General features: G+C 52.5%; 1 protein-coding gene across 1 annotated transcript in view; it reads right to left on the bottom strand.

Moving 5' to 3' along the window:
* The window catches only part of LOC117235720, a 46,145-nt gene that overhangs the window by 5,924 nt on the left and 26,472 nt on the right, over positions 1-13,749 (bottom strand). The window contains exons 8-11 of the mRNA XM_033498017.1: positions 2,413-2,663; positions 1,896-2,143; positions 1,633-1,785; positions 1,373-1,518 (exon numbers count right to left, since the gene is read on the bottom strand). Coding sequence (XP_033353908.1) covers positions 1,373-1,518; positions 1,633-1,785; positions 1,896-2,143; positions 2,413-2,663 — 798 coding nt within the window. The remainder of the gene's footprint in view (positions 1-1,372; positions 1,519-1,632; positions 1,786-1,895; positions 2,144-2,412; positions 2,664-13,749) is intronic.

Genomic DNA, 13,749 nt, shown 5'->3' with positions numbered 1-13,749 from the left:
ATTAACTATGTAACGAACATTGTACATGATTAAGAGACTTTGTTTCAACACTACAAAAATCATTTGTAACATATATGCTTCGGATGATACGATATAAATGGATAAACGGCCGACCGAAGGCCGACTTATTCTTTTAAATATATGAACAAAGGATAGTCGCAGTTGCCAATAAGTCTGACTTCGGTCTACGCGTAAACGAAATTATTAGCGAAATCGAATCGAAATCGAAAACGCAACTGCGTTTTTCAACTGTTTCGATTATCCCAGGAAATTTAGGGCAAGCAGCGTACACCTTCGCTTTCTCCACTACGACAAAGCGTTCGAACAGAGGTCCCACGAAGGCTCGTACCATAGTTGCGTGTGACGGAATGGCACTGTGTTCCATTCAAAGAAAATACACGGAAAATAAGAAAAAAAAGAGGGCGGGGCGGGGGGGGGGGATAGAGGGACGAAACGAAAGGAAACGAAACGAAACGAAACGAAACGAAACGAAACGAAGTAAAAACCGAAGGAAGAGATAACTCGACGATCGAGTTATACGCTTATCTAAAAAATATCGATCCTACCTTCGTAAGAAACGATCGGCTATGACTATAACTTTGATTATATCTAGTTTAAAATTAGAAGCGTAGTATGTTTTTTTTCTTTTTCTTTCGATTTCATTCACAGTCAGGTATATTCTGCAACGACTTCTCCTCGTTTGCCGCTTTTCGCCAGTTCGTCCGTTCACGGTGAACTACCGTCGGTCGCAGTACAGATCGTTTAACTTATAGAGCGTTACCAACGACGTTTCTCGTCGAGGGTTCGCGATCGCTTGGCACCGATTGTCAAACCAAAGTCGAGAACAAAGACGGAAGATCGATTTTCGTATTCCCCTAGAAAATAATTTCAGGACGTACGGTTCTTTCGCCGCGGTAATTTTACACGTGCATTAGAAAGCTCGAAGAAGGATAGAAAGAGAGAAAGAAAGAAAGAAAGAAAGAAAGAAAGAAAGAAAGAGAGAAAGAGAACGACGCGAGCACGTTATCGCAATTTCATTGTAATCACCGTGTGATCGACACATCGTAACGGTAGAACGAAAGAGACAACGTTGACAATAACGTTTGGAAAGAAAGAAGCAAGAAAAACGAAAAAGTCGAGTTCGATGATCGGAGGGAGGAGATCGGTCGATACACCGCGGAACACGCTCGCGTGAAAAAAAGTACTTGAGAGAGAGAGAGAGAGAGAGAGAGAGAGAGAGAGAAAACGAAAAGGGAAAGAGAAGGTTATTTTTCCGCGCGTAACAAGCCATCGGGACAGAAGTCTCGCGATCGCTCGTAATCGATGCTTTCTTTTTAATGAAAGGCAGTGGGGGGTGGAGCGACTCGCTCACCTGCAGTATCGGCGGATGCAGGTGCAGGCGCGGGTACCGGGGCTGCAGGAGCGGAATTTCGTGCCGCTCTTCTCCTCTCCTCCTCCTCCCGTAACGCGGCTTGCTCTCGCGCTTGCCTCAGCCGGTGCTCCTCCTCCAGTTTCAGCCTGAAACGAGAATCGTAGGACCGTTAACAAAGGGCCGTCGCCGCGTTCCAGGGGATCATCCGGTCAGCAGGCACCGCTTTCCGTCCGTTAGAGACCTTTCTCTCGTTCACTTACCGCTCGTGCATCACGGGAGACATGAGCCCAAGAGACGCAGGAGGTAGCATGTCCGGACTGTATCTCAATCCGTACAGAGGATACGAAGGTAAGCCAGGAAATATCGGTGGTCTCAGCATTCCACACCGTTCCAAGTACAACTGTTCCTCTAATCTGCGTACCGAGAATCGAGCGGTTACACCACGATTTCGTTAAACACGCTTGTTAGCTGCGCGCTCTTCGGGTAAACGGCAGAGAGGCGGCGTTAGATCACGCGCTATTACCTATAAGCGTGTTGGAGGTGTGGTGGTGGATAGAGACCGTGATGATAAGGATTGTAGGCCGCAGGGTCCAGGGCAAAAGCCGGTGGAGCGTGGGCCGGATGGTGTTCAGGCCGGTACGGTTGAAAACCCGAACGAGCCAACAATTCGGAAGCGGCGGCAGTTACGCTGTGTTTACTGGTATCCGCGGGTCTTGCGTTCGTGTACAACGACGGTATCTCCTCTGGTCTTCTCTCGTGGGTAGATCGTTCCTAAAATACACATTTTCGCTCGTTCGTTAATCCTTGCCTCGTCCTTTAACCCTTTAAGCCGTCCGGTTAAGCCAGCCAGCCAGCCCGACGAAACGCGTCCTCCGAACTTTATCTTTTTTTCTATCATTTTTCGAGAGTATAGCAAAAACCGAAACGAAACCGATAAGAAACCGATCGTTCCGTTTCGGGGGACGATAACGGCCAGACGCGTCGAGTAAAAGAAAGGAAGGAAAGCAGGTCGATCGTAGGTCGCAACAACGATCGCTCACCTTAGCGGGCGAAGGACCTCTAACCAGAGGAGGTGGCGCCCGATTCTTAGGACTCGCACGAGGTTCTTCCTCCTGAGGAGCCGGACCTGCCTGTTTAGCCAGGTTTCGTAGAGCAGCGGCGAAGCTTCTGCTGTTCTGTTGTCCACCTGGACCCGGTCCAGGGGTATGACCCTGTGGTAAAACGCCGGAACTGGGTCTGTGAGATTTGCTGATCGTGGTGGGTGGCGCTTTGGTGCTGGCAGGCTGAAGACCTGAAACCAATCGACGATTAGAGGATCCGAGGATTAGACAACCAGACGAAAAATCGTCTTTATCCAAATTCTTACATTCGTAATTAACGATACACAGACGATAAATGTATAATATATAATATACAGGGTGGTTGGTAACTGGTGGTACAAGCGGAAACGGGGTGATACTACGCGAAAAAAGAAGTCGAAAATATAGAATAAAAAAAATTTTGTTTTTTTTTTCATTTTTCCATCGAGACAACGATCTACAGTGAGATCCGTTATAACGAGACGCGACAAAGTGCACGCGTACCGAGCGAAAATTCAAAGTCGATTTTCTCGAAAACGAAGCCTCGAACGAAGAATTTTTATTCCATATATTTTCGACTTCTTTTCTCGCGTAGAATCATCCCCTTTCCGCTTGTACCACCAGCCACCAACCACCCATCCTGTATAATATAATAACGATACAGCATAGAACGACAGTGTCCGCTGACGAAATATCTCTACCGGGTCGGCTAAAAACGTGGTACAATTTTCACCATTATTATTATTATTATTATTATTATTATTATTATTATTATTATAATATTGCAACGTTACGCGATTCGTACGCTGTTGGTCACTCGGTTCTCTTCGAACGCTCGCTTGCTTTTCCCTTATCTCGCGTAAAGAGTACGCATAATTCACCGAGAGGATAACGACGATAACCGATGTAACTAAATGGAAAACCATTAGACGAATAAAACACGTCGAATGAAATATCGTTATCGAAACGTCGTCGTACGTTCGATCGTTTTCTTCGACCGCTTTCGAACGTTAATTCGACGATCGACGATAATTTTCAACGCGTCGTCCTATTACCTCGTACACAGGATATCCAGACGATACACGATTTTTCTGCGTTTCGTCGTTTTCCATCGAGGGCGAAAAGAAGGGAAGCGGTTGTTCGACCTTCGAAGCTGTTTGCCAGCGATACGAATCTGGGATTGCACGGAGAACCCTTTGAAAAGAGTAAGCGGCTCGGAAGAGCTTTCAAACCAGATCGATCTACATCGAGAAGACGCGAAAGCGCGAATTCGTTCTTTCGCGGTTTACTCCTCTTTTTTTCTTTTTTTTTTTATCGTCCTCTCCCTCGGTCGATTTTTTAAAAATCAAGAACGAGCTAGGACACGTCGGCATCCGGATGACGGCGATCCTTTGTGTCTCGGACGATGGTTGCCGAAGAAAGGGACGACGAACGATGTTTCTCTGTCCCTTATCCGCGTTTGCTGGCACGGCGGGACGCGCGTGCGCGTGAAAAAACCCTCCGGTTAAAACGAGAAAATAACAGCCAGAGAATACCCGATGGCTCTCTCCGCGATGATTCCGAGGATGCTTTTCACCCTCCATTCAATTCCTCGTCAGCAGAGCGCACACATCTTCGTTTCCTCTCAACGGACACGCGACTCTTCCCCTCGTCTTTCCTGCTGCTCTCCTCTCCCCTCCTCTCCTCTCCACCGCATGCACCCCGTCGCCTTTTGCTCTCGCCTCCCTTTCTCATTTTCCCCTGTTTCCACGTTCGGAACGCGATTTCTTTTCATTCTCGTTACTCCCGTTACTCGCGCCTTTTTCTCTTGTTCTCGTCGTCGTCGTCTTTTAACAACCAGTCTCTTCCCACGTCTCTGGATCTTTCGACCCGCGCTTCTTTACTCGATCGTCGTGGCATTACGCGCCAAACGAATCCTACGATCGGCCAAACGATAAACGCTTTCGAGCGGTTGTCGACGATAAGGGCAAAGGAGAGATACTTTGGTGCCGCTGGGGAGGAAACGAGGAACGGGTATACGCGCGTGGATGGTTCTCCGTGGGCCCGGCGCGGATACAGCGTAATCGAACGGAGCGAGGGGAGCGAGGGGAGCGAAGAAGGGAGCAAAGGGAAAACGACGTTCGCCAACGCGAACGACGCGCCGAGAAGGGTGGGTTGACTCGACGTCGCAAGCACAAGGATTCTAGCGAGTGGAAAGGGTGTGTAGAGGGTGGTGTTAAGCGGCTTACAGTCTGTTACCATGGTAACGCCACACCACTAAGACAGGAAGAACCTGAATCCAGCCTGCTACACAGTCCCCGTGACCCTCTCTCCGTGTACAGCGTATACCCTTTTATCCACGCCGTTCGTAGCCGCTTGCGAATCCTGCGAAGGAAGGCGAAAGCAAAGACCGGCTACGACCGGATAAACAGCCACGGATTACGCCACTGACTCGCTTCTTGCGCCAAAGTCTTCTCGCCAACCTCTCTGCGAAACCGATACCACGCGTCTCCCGCGTATCGCTGGAGTCTGTCGAATCTCGGCCCGGCCCGGCCCGGTCCCGATCGGCACGAACGTACGACGATCGCATCGACGACGCGAAAATTCTATCGTTCGGCGACTCGCGACATCGTCGTCGAATCGACGTCGTCCGAGTCCGGCGTTTCGCGCGTTCCTGCGAAACTTGCCACCACGGAACGACGAGTAACCGCGTTTAATTGGAATTCGAGCTCCATACAGAAGCTGACGAGAACAATGCCAAACGCGAAATACCGCGTTCGAAGTGCCGCGCGGTTAATAATTTCGCGTCACCGAATCGAATTCCCCTGTTGCGCCTGGCCGGGTCGCGTCGATAACGACGCGCGAGTCGAACGAGAATCGCAACGCGTATCGCAAGCGGCGTTTGCCGGATGGAATTAAATACGCGAAATGATCGATCGACTCGCGGAAATGGAAAGGAGAAGGGGAATAAAGAAGAAGAATGTACGGCGGCGATGTAAAACGCGCTTGGAGAAGCGCGAATACGCGATGTCTTTTTTCCTTCGGTCGAAAGACGACAAACAACAGGTGGGAAAATCGTGGTTTTACCGTACGAGAAACCGGCAGGTAACGGAGGAAGGCACTCGCGCTATAAACGCGAGAACGAGGGAATTCTTTCTCTCTCGCGTTACCGATTTTCGCCTCGCGATGATCGACCTACGTTTCTTTCGGCTCACAGTACCCGCGACAATTAATCGGGCCAACGTGGAATCCACGAGCCAGCCGCGGACAGAGAGACGAGAGAACGAGCCCGAGCGCAGCCGTTTCGATAAAATCGACCTCGTCCTCGCTTCTTCCTCGTATAGATTTCAGGCCCGCTTGAAAAAAAAAAAAAAAAAAGAAAAAGGAAAAAAAGAAAAAGAACGACTTTCCTCGACTAGAAACTACCTCGCTGAGCGCCACGTCGACTGCCGCCAAACTTTCGAGTAGTCTACGATCTCGGGTACGCGGCGTTCGGTCGTTTCCATGCAAGCCGAGGCAGTTTATTTGAAATTCCGCGGTGCCTCGTAAAACGTTTAACACCCGATCGTTAAACTTTATTCGATCGCGCGAATTTTGTAACAGTTGGTATCGCGTGAAAAAGCTAGCAGGATAAAGGATAGAAGGGGAAATTTCAGACGCCGACCAGGTGCGATTGAAATTCGAACACGCGTGCGTAGCGCACGACGTACGGACGTCTCGACGGAGTTCTCGAGCCTCGTAAATTCCAAGCGATATTCGCTTCGATCGCGCGTTACGTTCGAGATTCTGGCGTTCGACGTACGACGAATATTCGCGCGTGCGGCGTACAAGAGGAAACCGACGAATGGAGGAAACGAAGGTGAAAGGGGAAAAGGGAGCACGCCGGAACAGAGAACGGAATAACCAATATCGCGGTCGTTACTTAAAACGATGGAAAGGAAAATCCGCGACGCAACCTGTCGTCTTGGCGGGATAAACTTCCTTTCGCGATTCGTTCTTCCGTTCGTAATAATCGTTTTTGCGAAATTTTCTCGATCGCGCCGGAGTTTAGACGAGTCGGAGCGAAAGAAGGAGACGGGGCGATCCAGAGAAAATGGACGAGAATCGTGGCGAGGACGTGGAAAGGGAAAGGAGGGAAACAGGGAGGGAGGGACGAGGGGAGCGAGCAACCACCGGGCTTCGTGTCAGATCGTGGTTGACCTTTTCCCGTTCCAGCCCCTGACTCCTCGTCGCAAACCCTTGGAAGCCGGCTCGCTCGCGGGAAGCCAAGTTCCGCGCGAAAAATCGATGCCGGAAGGACTGTCGCGGCAAATTATAACGGGGCAAACGATCCCTCCGTTATCGTTCGTGCGTAAGAAGGCAAACTCGATGGCGTAGCAAAGAAACGACCAACCAGGCGAGGACACGGGAGAAGAGAGAAAAAAGAAAAAAAAAGAAGGTAAAATTCAGCGAAGAGCAGCGATAGTTAACGGCAGCAGCGACAACGGTAGCGCGGAGTAACGGTAGCAGGTTTGCGTTGCTTCGCTCGAGTTGGAAACGTTTTGTCGGCGGACGGTGCTTTGTGCGGTTACGAACAATCGGCCGACCGACGTACTCTGTCGCTCGTTCGCTCCCCACTCTTCGACAGAATTTCTCTTCGACAGAAACCACCGCTCATCGCCGCCCCGTCCCTCGTATTTTTCCGTTGCGAGGTTCTGGCGCGTGTAAATTGCAGCTTTTACAAAGGGTTGCCACACGCAGTTAGATCAACATCTGTCGCATGACCGGCGCGAATGGCCATCGATTCTCCGCCGGCGTGAAATCGAGGTCGGAAGGACGCAACGTCATCGAACCACCTCTGTTAGCGATCGCGGCCTGTTACCGCCGCTCTCGGTATAAAACTCGGGGAAACGCGTCGTTTTATCCGCCGGCTGAAATCCCATTGGGAACTCGTACAATTGATTCACCGACCGCCCATACGCGTTTATTCCGATTCTGGCTATCGTATTTTCACCGTCGTGCTATCGATAACGCTGCCGAAAGATATCGAATAAACGGTAACCACTTTACCCCCACCCTTCGTCTCGATCAAAGCACACGGCCGTTCGCGTTTCAGTTTCAGCGGCCGATATCTCCGTATAGATGGGCGCGTGGTCGGTCCCCGCTACCTCGTTTCACCCGTAACCGAAGCTTCCCGAATATTTCGATCGCGGTCTAACGATTAGCTACGTTGGCGACGAATTTCGTCGTTTTCGGAGGTTGGCGAGAGGGCGTGAAACGCGCGATAGCGAAATTTTCGTTCGAACGACCGAACGAGCGGCAGCCGAAGCTCCGCGAAACTCGGCCCACCCTTACGAGTCCCTTGACATTTTGCCAAGCTTCCCCTCTCCCATCGAATCACCATATAAACGACTCGGGGGCTGGCGAGCTCAACCCCTGATCCGCCCTAACCTCAAATATACGTTTCGTTTTAGTACGGTCCTACCGTCGTAGCCGCTCTTAACCATAGAGCCATGGGCGTGCAACTTCTATCTCCGGTCGAAACGTTCGACCGTAAAAACCTGCCGAATATTCGAAGAAACGCGGCGCAAACGTACGATCGAACGACGCGACGCAAAGGAGGAAAACGAAAGATCTCGCCTTTTGGCAAGTCGAAAGCGGAGGCCGGAGCGAGGGAATAAAAAGTGGAAGAAGATCGGTGAGGCGCGGGCGACGCCAATGCGACTCGAAGATCTTCTCGCCACCCTCGCGCCTCGGTGGTATAGGAGAGAGAGAGAGAGAGCAGGGCCAAGGGTGCCTGTGAGATTTTGCGTCGACGCGATTCGTTCGTACGTAAGGCGCTTTGGAATTTCCATATTAATTCGTCGGATCGAGGAACGTGACGGGAATTCACGTTTCGCGTGCGTGGTTCGCGCCTGTAACCGTTGCCGCCTTCGATCCAACGACCTGGTGGCGGCGCGCGTAGGTATTCCCGATCCGAACGTCGACGTTACAAAAGCGAGAAAGACGGAATTTGCACGCCAAAGGCGGCGCACAGGCAAAGAGAAACGGACGAAAAAAGAGGCTGAAAGGCGCGTACGTTCGGTCGGAGTATAAGCGAGAAACGTGGAAATCTAGAGGAGTAAGAAGGACGACGTAGTTGGAACGAGACTAGTAGCGTCGATAGCGCGTCGACTCGTTTCTTTGTTCGAATCGTGTCAAACGTGGTCCTCGTCCGTCGATCCTCTCTCTCTCTCTCTCTGCTGTTCGTTCGCCACCCCGACCATCGACGACACCACCACCACACCCTGCCGGTCGGTCGTTGTCGAATAAATTCCCCGAGGTAAATAGTAAAATGAAATCTGCACCGCCACTCGGCCGCCGTGAAAACACGGCCCCTCGTTAATTCCGACCGCCGCTATAAAACCCCGGAACAGCGGAACACATCGAGCGTAGACTAGTCTCCAAAGCTTTGCTCTCTCTCTCTCTCTCTGTCTTGCTCGCGCTGCCTCTGCCTGCCTGCCTGCCTGCCGTCAACACCTCTTCCGCAACTCCCCTTCGCGCTAGTACTCTGCATCCCACTCGCACCCTTCCCTTTCTCCACGGCCACACCACCACCACCGGCGATACGCCGAGAGAGGAGAACCGTGTGCCGTACACCACCCTCGGCCACCTATAAAAGCCACGTATTCAATTACCCGGCATCGACCGGTCGAATAACGAATGTGCACGCCATGGAAAATATTCGCCGTCTGTTTTTCCACGTACACCGTGCGTTAAGCTCGTGCCGCCGCTGGCCGTTTCGATCGCACGAATTCGCGTACGCGTAAGTTACGCCAACGAGCGGTGGCGGTCAGGGGGTGTCGGCCGTTGCGAGAACGCGCCAACCAACAAGGAAACGATTTCGCTGGGTTTTTTTACGTCGTCGGCGAAGATAGCGTTGATCGATAGCGCAGGCTAGAGAACGAGCTAGGAATTAGAAGTCGATTCGTCGCGGAAAGAATCGTCGATCGTCGGTGCCGCGATACCGATGCTTCTCGAACCCCGAGTCGCTTTTGCGCCCCCCCCTCTCCTTTCGCCCTGCCGCTGGATCCCATCTGTTACCCCCCGCCGCTTAGCTCGGCCTTCGCACACAGCACACGATCGTTTCCGCTCGCGTCTTCTCACCCTCGTGACTCGGTAAAGCGATTCGTCGATGCGGACGCGTAGAACATCGCGGCGAGACGTTTACGCGTCGCGCGTTTCTACTCTCCCGTCTTTCGGCGGCAACGCGCGTCGTCTCCGCGTAGAAAAAAAGACACGAGAGACGATCGCGTTACGTATCGCGTATACGCCGGTCGGCAGTCGCTTATTTTCTCCTATTTGCTTTCGATTCCGTTATTTGCGCGATCACCGCGTATCATCGATCCTCGTCGTGGCAATTTCGTCCGTGGGAACGACGTCGGTCGAACGTAATCCGACCGACTCAAGTGGAAATTAATACCGATCCATTGACCATAATAAACGCGAGATTCGGTCGATTCGATCGCCAGAGACCGTCGTCTTTTTTCGTATCGTTCCGCGAGTAGATTAAAAAAAAAAAAGCTATTTTTGCTGGCGTTGATTGGCCGAGTCGCGGACCGATCTCCTCCGCTACGTTTCCATTTCAATCGCAGTCGATCCGCACACGCCAATCGGGTTTCTCCTTTCTGATAACGCGCGGAGAGAGAGAGAGAGAGAGAGAGTGAGAGAGAGAGAGAGAGAGAGAAGAAAAAGCAGCGATGAACAAAAAGAGGAAAATCGGAAATATAAAAGAGAGCGAGCAAGGGACGCGGACCGTAGGAAGAGAAGTGGAAAAGGGGGGAGTTTAATTTTTCGCGTTCTCGCTCACCCGCTTCTGCGTGAATTTTCATTCCATTTCGCACGACCACCTACTCTCGTTATTTCATTTCGCGTTACGTTCGTGCCACGCTGTTCGCTACCTTTGCCTTTGCGTTCGTTTCCGTTTGATTCGCAAGACACTCGCGTTCTCCGAAACGGCGTTTCTCGCGTCGACCTCGTTGCCGTTAACTTTCGAATGGACGAACGATCCGCGACGATCGCGATTCCGAGCAACGGCGAACGTAACTCGCGGACTCGACGCGATATCGGAGCGTACACACGCTCGATGAGTCGTTTTATGCCGGCAGCGCTTTAATTCGACGGCGTATCGATGTTCGCCGAGTCAGCACGTTGCGAAACGACGAAGGACGACTTCCGAGCAAAACGCGACTGCTGGAAAATTAGATTTCCCCGAGACGTCCGCGGTTCGTCGCGAAATCTCGAAAATCGTTCGAGCGAGTTTCGATCGAGCCTGCGAAAATAACGGCGTGGTAATGAAAAAGGAACGCCGATATCGACGCCGATACCGATATAGAATTTCGGTTCGACGGAACGCGATTTACAGCGATGATCGCGTAACGCGCGTTGTTAAGTTAGCGGACGAACGACGAGTGGATGCTCGTTAACGATGGTTCGCCGAATACGGATAGAGCGGTTGATTCGCGCGAAAGCTGCGGGCTCGGCAGCGAGAAGGGAGCAACGGAGGCTAAATACGCGCAAAACCTTTGAAATCAGCACGGATCGGATAAAATCGATAGTACCTTTGTCCGCGTGTCGCGGTTAGTTACGCGGTGATCCTCCGCGTGTCCAAAGAGAGCAATCGGTTTTATCCTTTGGCTATACTTTCGACGATCGTCGAGAGGGCGCGAAAAAATATGGATTTCTCGTTCGTACGAGGAAGTACGCGGATGACGCGTGGAAAAATCGAGACGAGGCGATCGATGGTGGTAGCCGAGGCGTCGTGGATCGGGGCAGAGTCGCGAGATCGAAGACCGAAGCAACGATGGGACGTGGAACGGTAATAACGGCAACGCCGACGATTGGCTCTTTCATTTCCGTACGCGAGGAAGCCGGAACCGGATCGGGTCGACTCTTTTCCGATAGGGCCGTTTTGACCCATCGCGCTGCCGCCGCAGCCGCCACCGGTTACCCGCTTATAGCCGTCTCTCCCACCACGCGTTTTCCACAGCTTCCAACTTCGAGCTTTAAGCGTTCGCGTCCTCCTCCTCCTCCTCCTCCTCCTGCTCCTCCTTCTGCTCTTTCACCGGCTCGTCCTACCCCCTACCGCCACCTTCGCCCTCTCTCAGCTAGTATCCGGCACACCCTCCGCCGTCTCTTTACTCGCCAAAGAGGGTTGTGCAGCAACGGGGATAGCAGTTGCGAAACTAGTTGCCTGGCTTTAAACTCTGCCACGCTCTCCCGCTCGCTTCCTTTTCCTTCCTCCCTCCTTCCACCTCTCCTCCTCCTCCGCCACCTCCTTTATCCCCTTTTCCCGCCAACCTTTCCAGAAGGGAGAACCATCCCACTTCGTGCCAGCCAGCCAGCCAGCCAGCCAACCAGCCAGCCAACCAACAGGGTGGTTTGAGAGGATCGAGAGGGCAATATGTTTCTGAGAAGCCCCCAATTTCCTTCGCACAAGCTCGCCGCGACCCCCTTTTCGGGAATAGAAACGGGAACGGAAGCGTCGGTACGCTCTGCTCTTACAGCTTAAAGGTTGCGCTGCTGTGCTACTCTCTGCGACCTTTTCCTTTCGACAGCGTCGTTACGTTACGCGTTTCCAAGATCTCCGAGTTTCCAAAGACGCGAAGAGAGAAACGAGATTCGGCTCGAAACGCCGAGCAGCGTCGCACGAGTCCAAAGCGACGATCGCTCGTTTGCTTCGGCCAATGAACCGACGAAATCCCGAGCGATTCAAGTCGAAGCGGCGGTGCTTCGCTCCGATCGTAAACCAAGCGACCCACGAGTCGTTCGAAGCGAGTTTTAACGAATCCATCGGCCACGTCCGACGGCATAGAAAACCGCGCTTCCCTCTTCTTGCAGGCTGTTTCAGATAATCGAACATTTACACGACCGTGACGTCATCGTCGTTAATTAATACCAACGAGTCGCCGTGTGGTGGTGGTGGCAAGGCCCCTGCATTCGGGTCCCAGACATCGGCAGTTGCAACGACCAGGCGATACACAAGGTGATCCTGGTTATCCTATCCGAGCGATCCACCTTGGCCGCGGACACTCGTACGACCGTAGTATTCGATCTCGATAGCGCGCGACCAACCGCGATGCCGCGTCCTCCGATCGGAAGACGAGAAGAGGACGATCGATGGAAACGGACCGATAAGAGCGGGACGACGCATCGATCGCGAATACGCGGCCCTTTCGGAGCACGTCGCACACACGCCATATACGCGTACTCGACGTACGACGTATCGACGTCGACCGGAAGGTGACAGAGTCCGGCAACGTCGTGTCGGCGCTCGATCTCGCTTATCTCGATCGAATCGCGAGACGACCGAACGCTCGTTCGCCCCGTGAAAAAGAAGCACCGGAGGCCAGCGCCCCCGATGCTCTTCTCTAAACGGCTGATAACAAAGCGCGCGGAATAAAGGATCGTTCGAGGGTGACTCGAGAGCGCCGAGCAATCGATACGACGACCGCGTCAATCTCCTCTTTCTCTCTCTCTCTCTCTCTCTCTGTCTTTTTCTTCACCGGGATCGCTCTGTATATTTCGCGGTATCTTTTCTCGCGCCGATCTCCGTCGTCGAGACGAGACGGACACGCGATCGTCTTTCGAGACGTCGTGCAATGCACGGAGATATCAAAGTCGCGGGACGTCGGAGGAGAGAAGGGCGCGATACTTTCTACGTGGCTCGAAACCTGCAAATTTCTCGCGAAAGTCGGACAGACTTTGCGAGTCGGGTCGGTATCCACGGTCGACTTTTTCCTCCGCCTTGTTATTTATTCGGTAGCCGCGGGCAAGTTTCGTACGGTTACCCGCGAGCCTCGCGGTGGAGCAAAGGTAGGAAAACGCGAACGAGGAAAGCTCGTTTCGCCGTCTATCCGCCGCGAAAACTTGCTCGGAAGGTGTACGTGTAACGCGCGATAAACTTCAAGAGGGCGAAGATTAACGGGCGCGAGAACTTTTCGGGCCGAGTACATCGTACGTGAATCGCCGGTGGGATTTGCCAGCGGGAAAAGCGGCAAAGTTTCTCGCTTCCGCGGCGCGTAATTTTCGCGACGATCGCGTTCGCCGACGGCGATCCATCGGTCAAACGGATCCTACCGCGATCGCGTTAAACGGAATATCGCGTAAAACGAAAAACTGAGTATATGCGTGGCGAACCGGTACCAACCGCCAACACCAGAGGGCTACTACGACGACCACGAGTCTGTTTGTCTCGCTAGCGGTCGAATATACGCTGTCGCGATACAAATACCGCATTTAGCGAGACTCCCTCTACTTCTAAGGCAGAGACTACCGGGCATAGCCTTACCGACGAGAGCA

This window comes from Bombus vosnesenskii, unplaced genomic scaffold (genome assembly GCF_011952255.1).
Source record: "Bombus vosnesenskii isolate JDL3184/JDL3185 unplaced genomic scaffold, Bvos_JDL3184-5_v1.1 scf7180000013319, whole genome shotgun sequence".
Classification (NCBI taxonomy): Eukaryota; Metazoa; Arthropoda; class Insecta; order Hymenoptera; family Apidae; genus Bombus; species Bombus vosnesenskii.
This window is presented reverse-complemented; position numbering and strand designations above follow the sequence as displayed.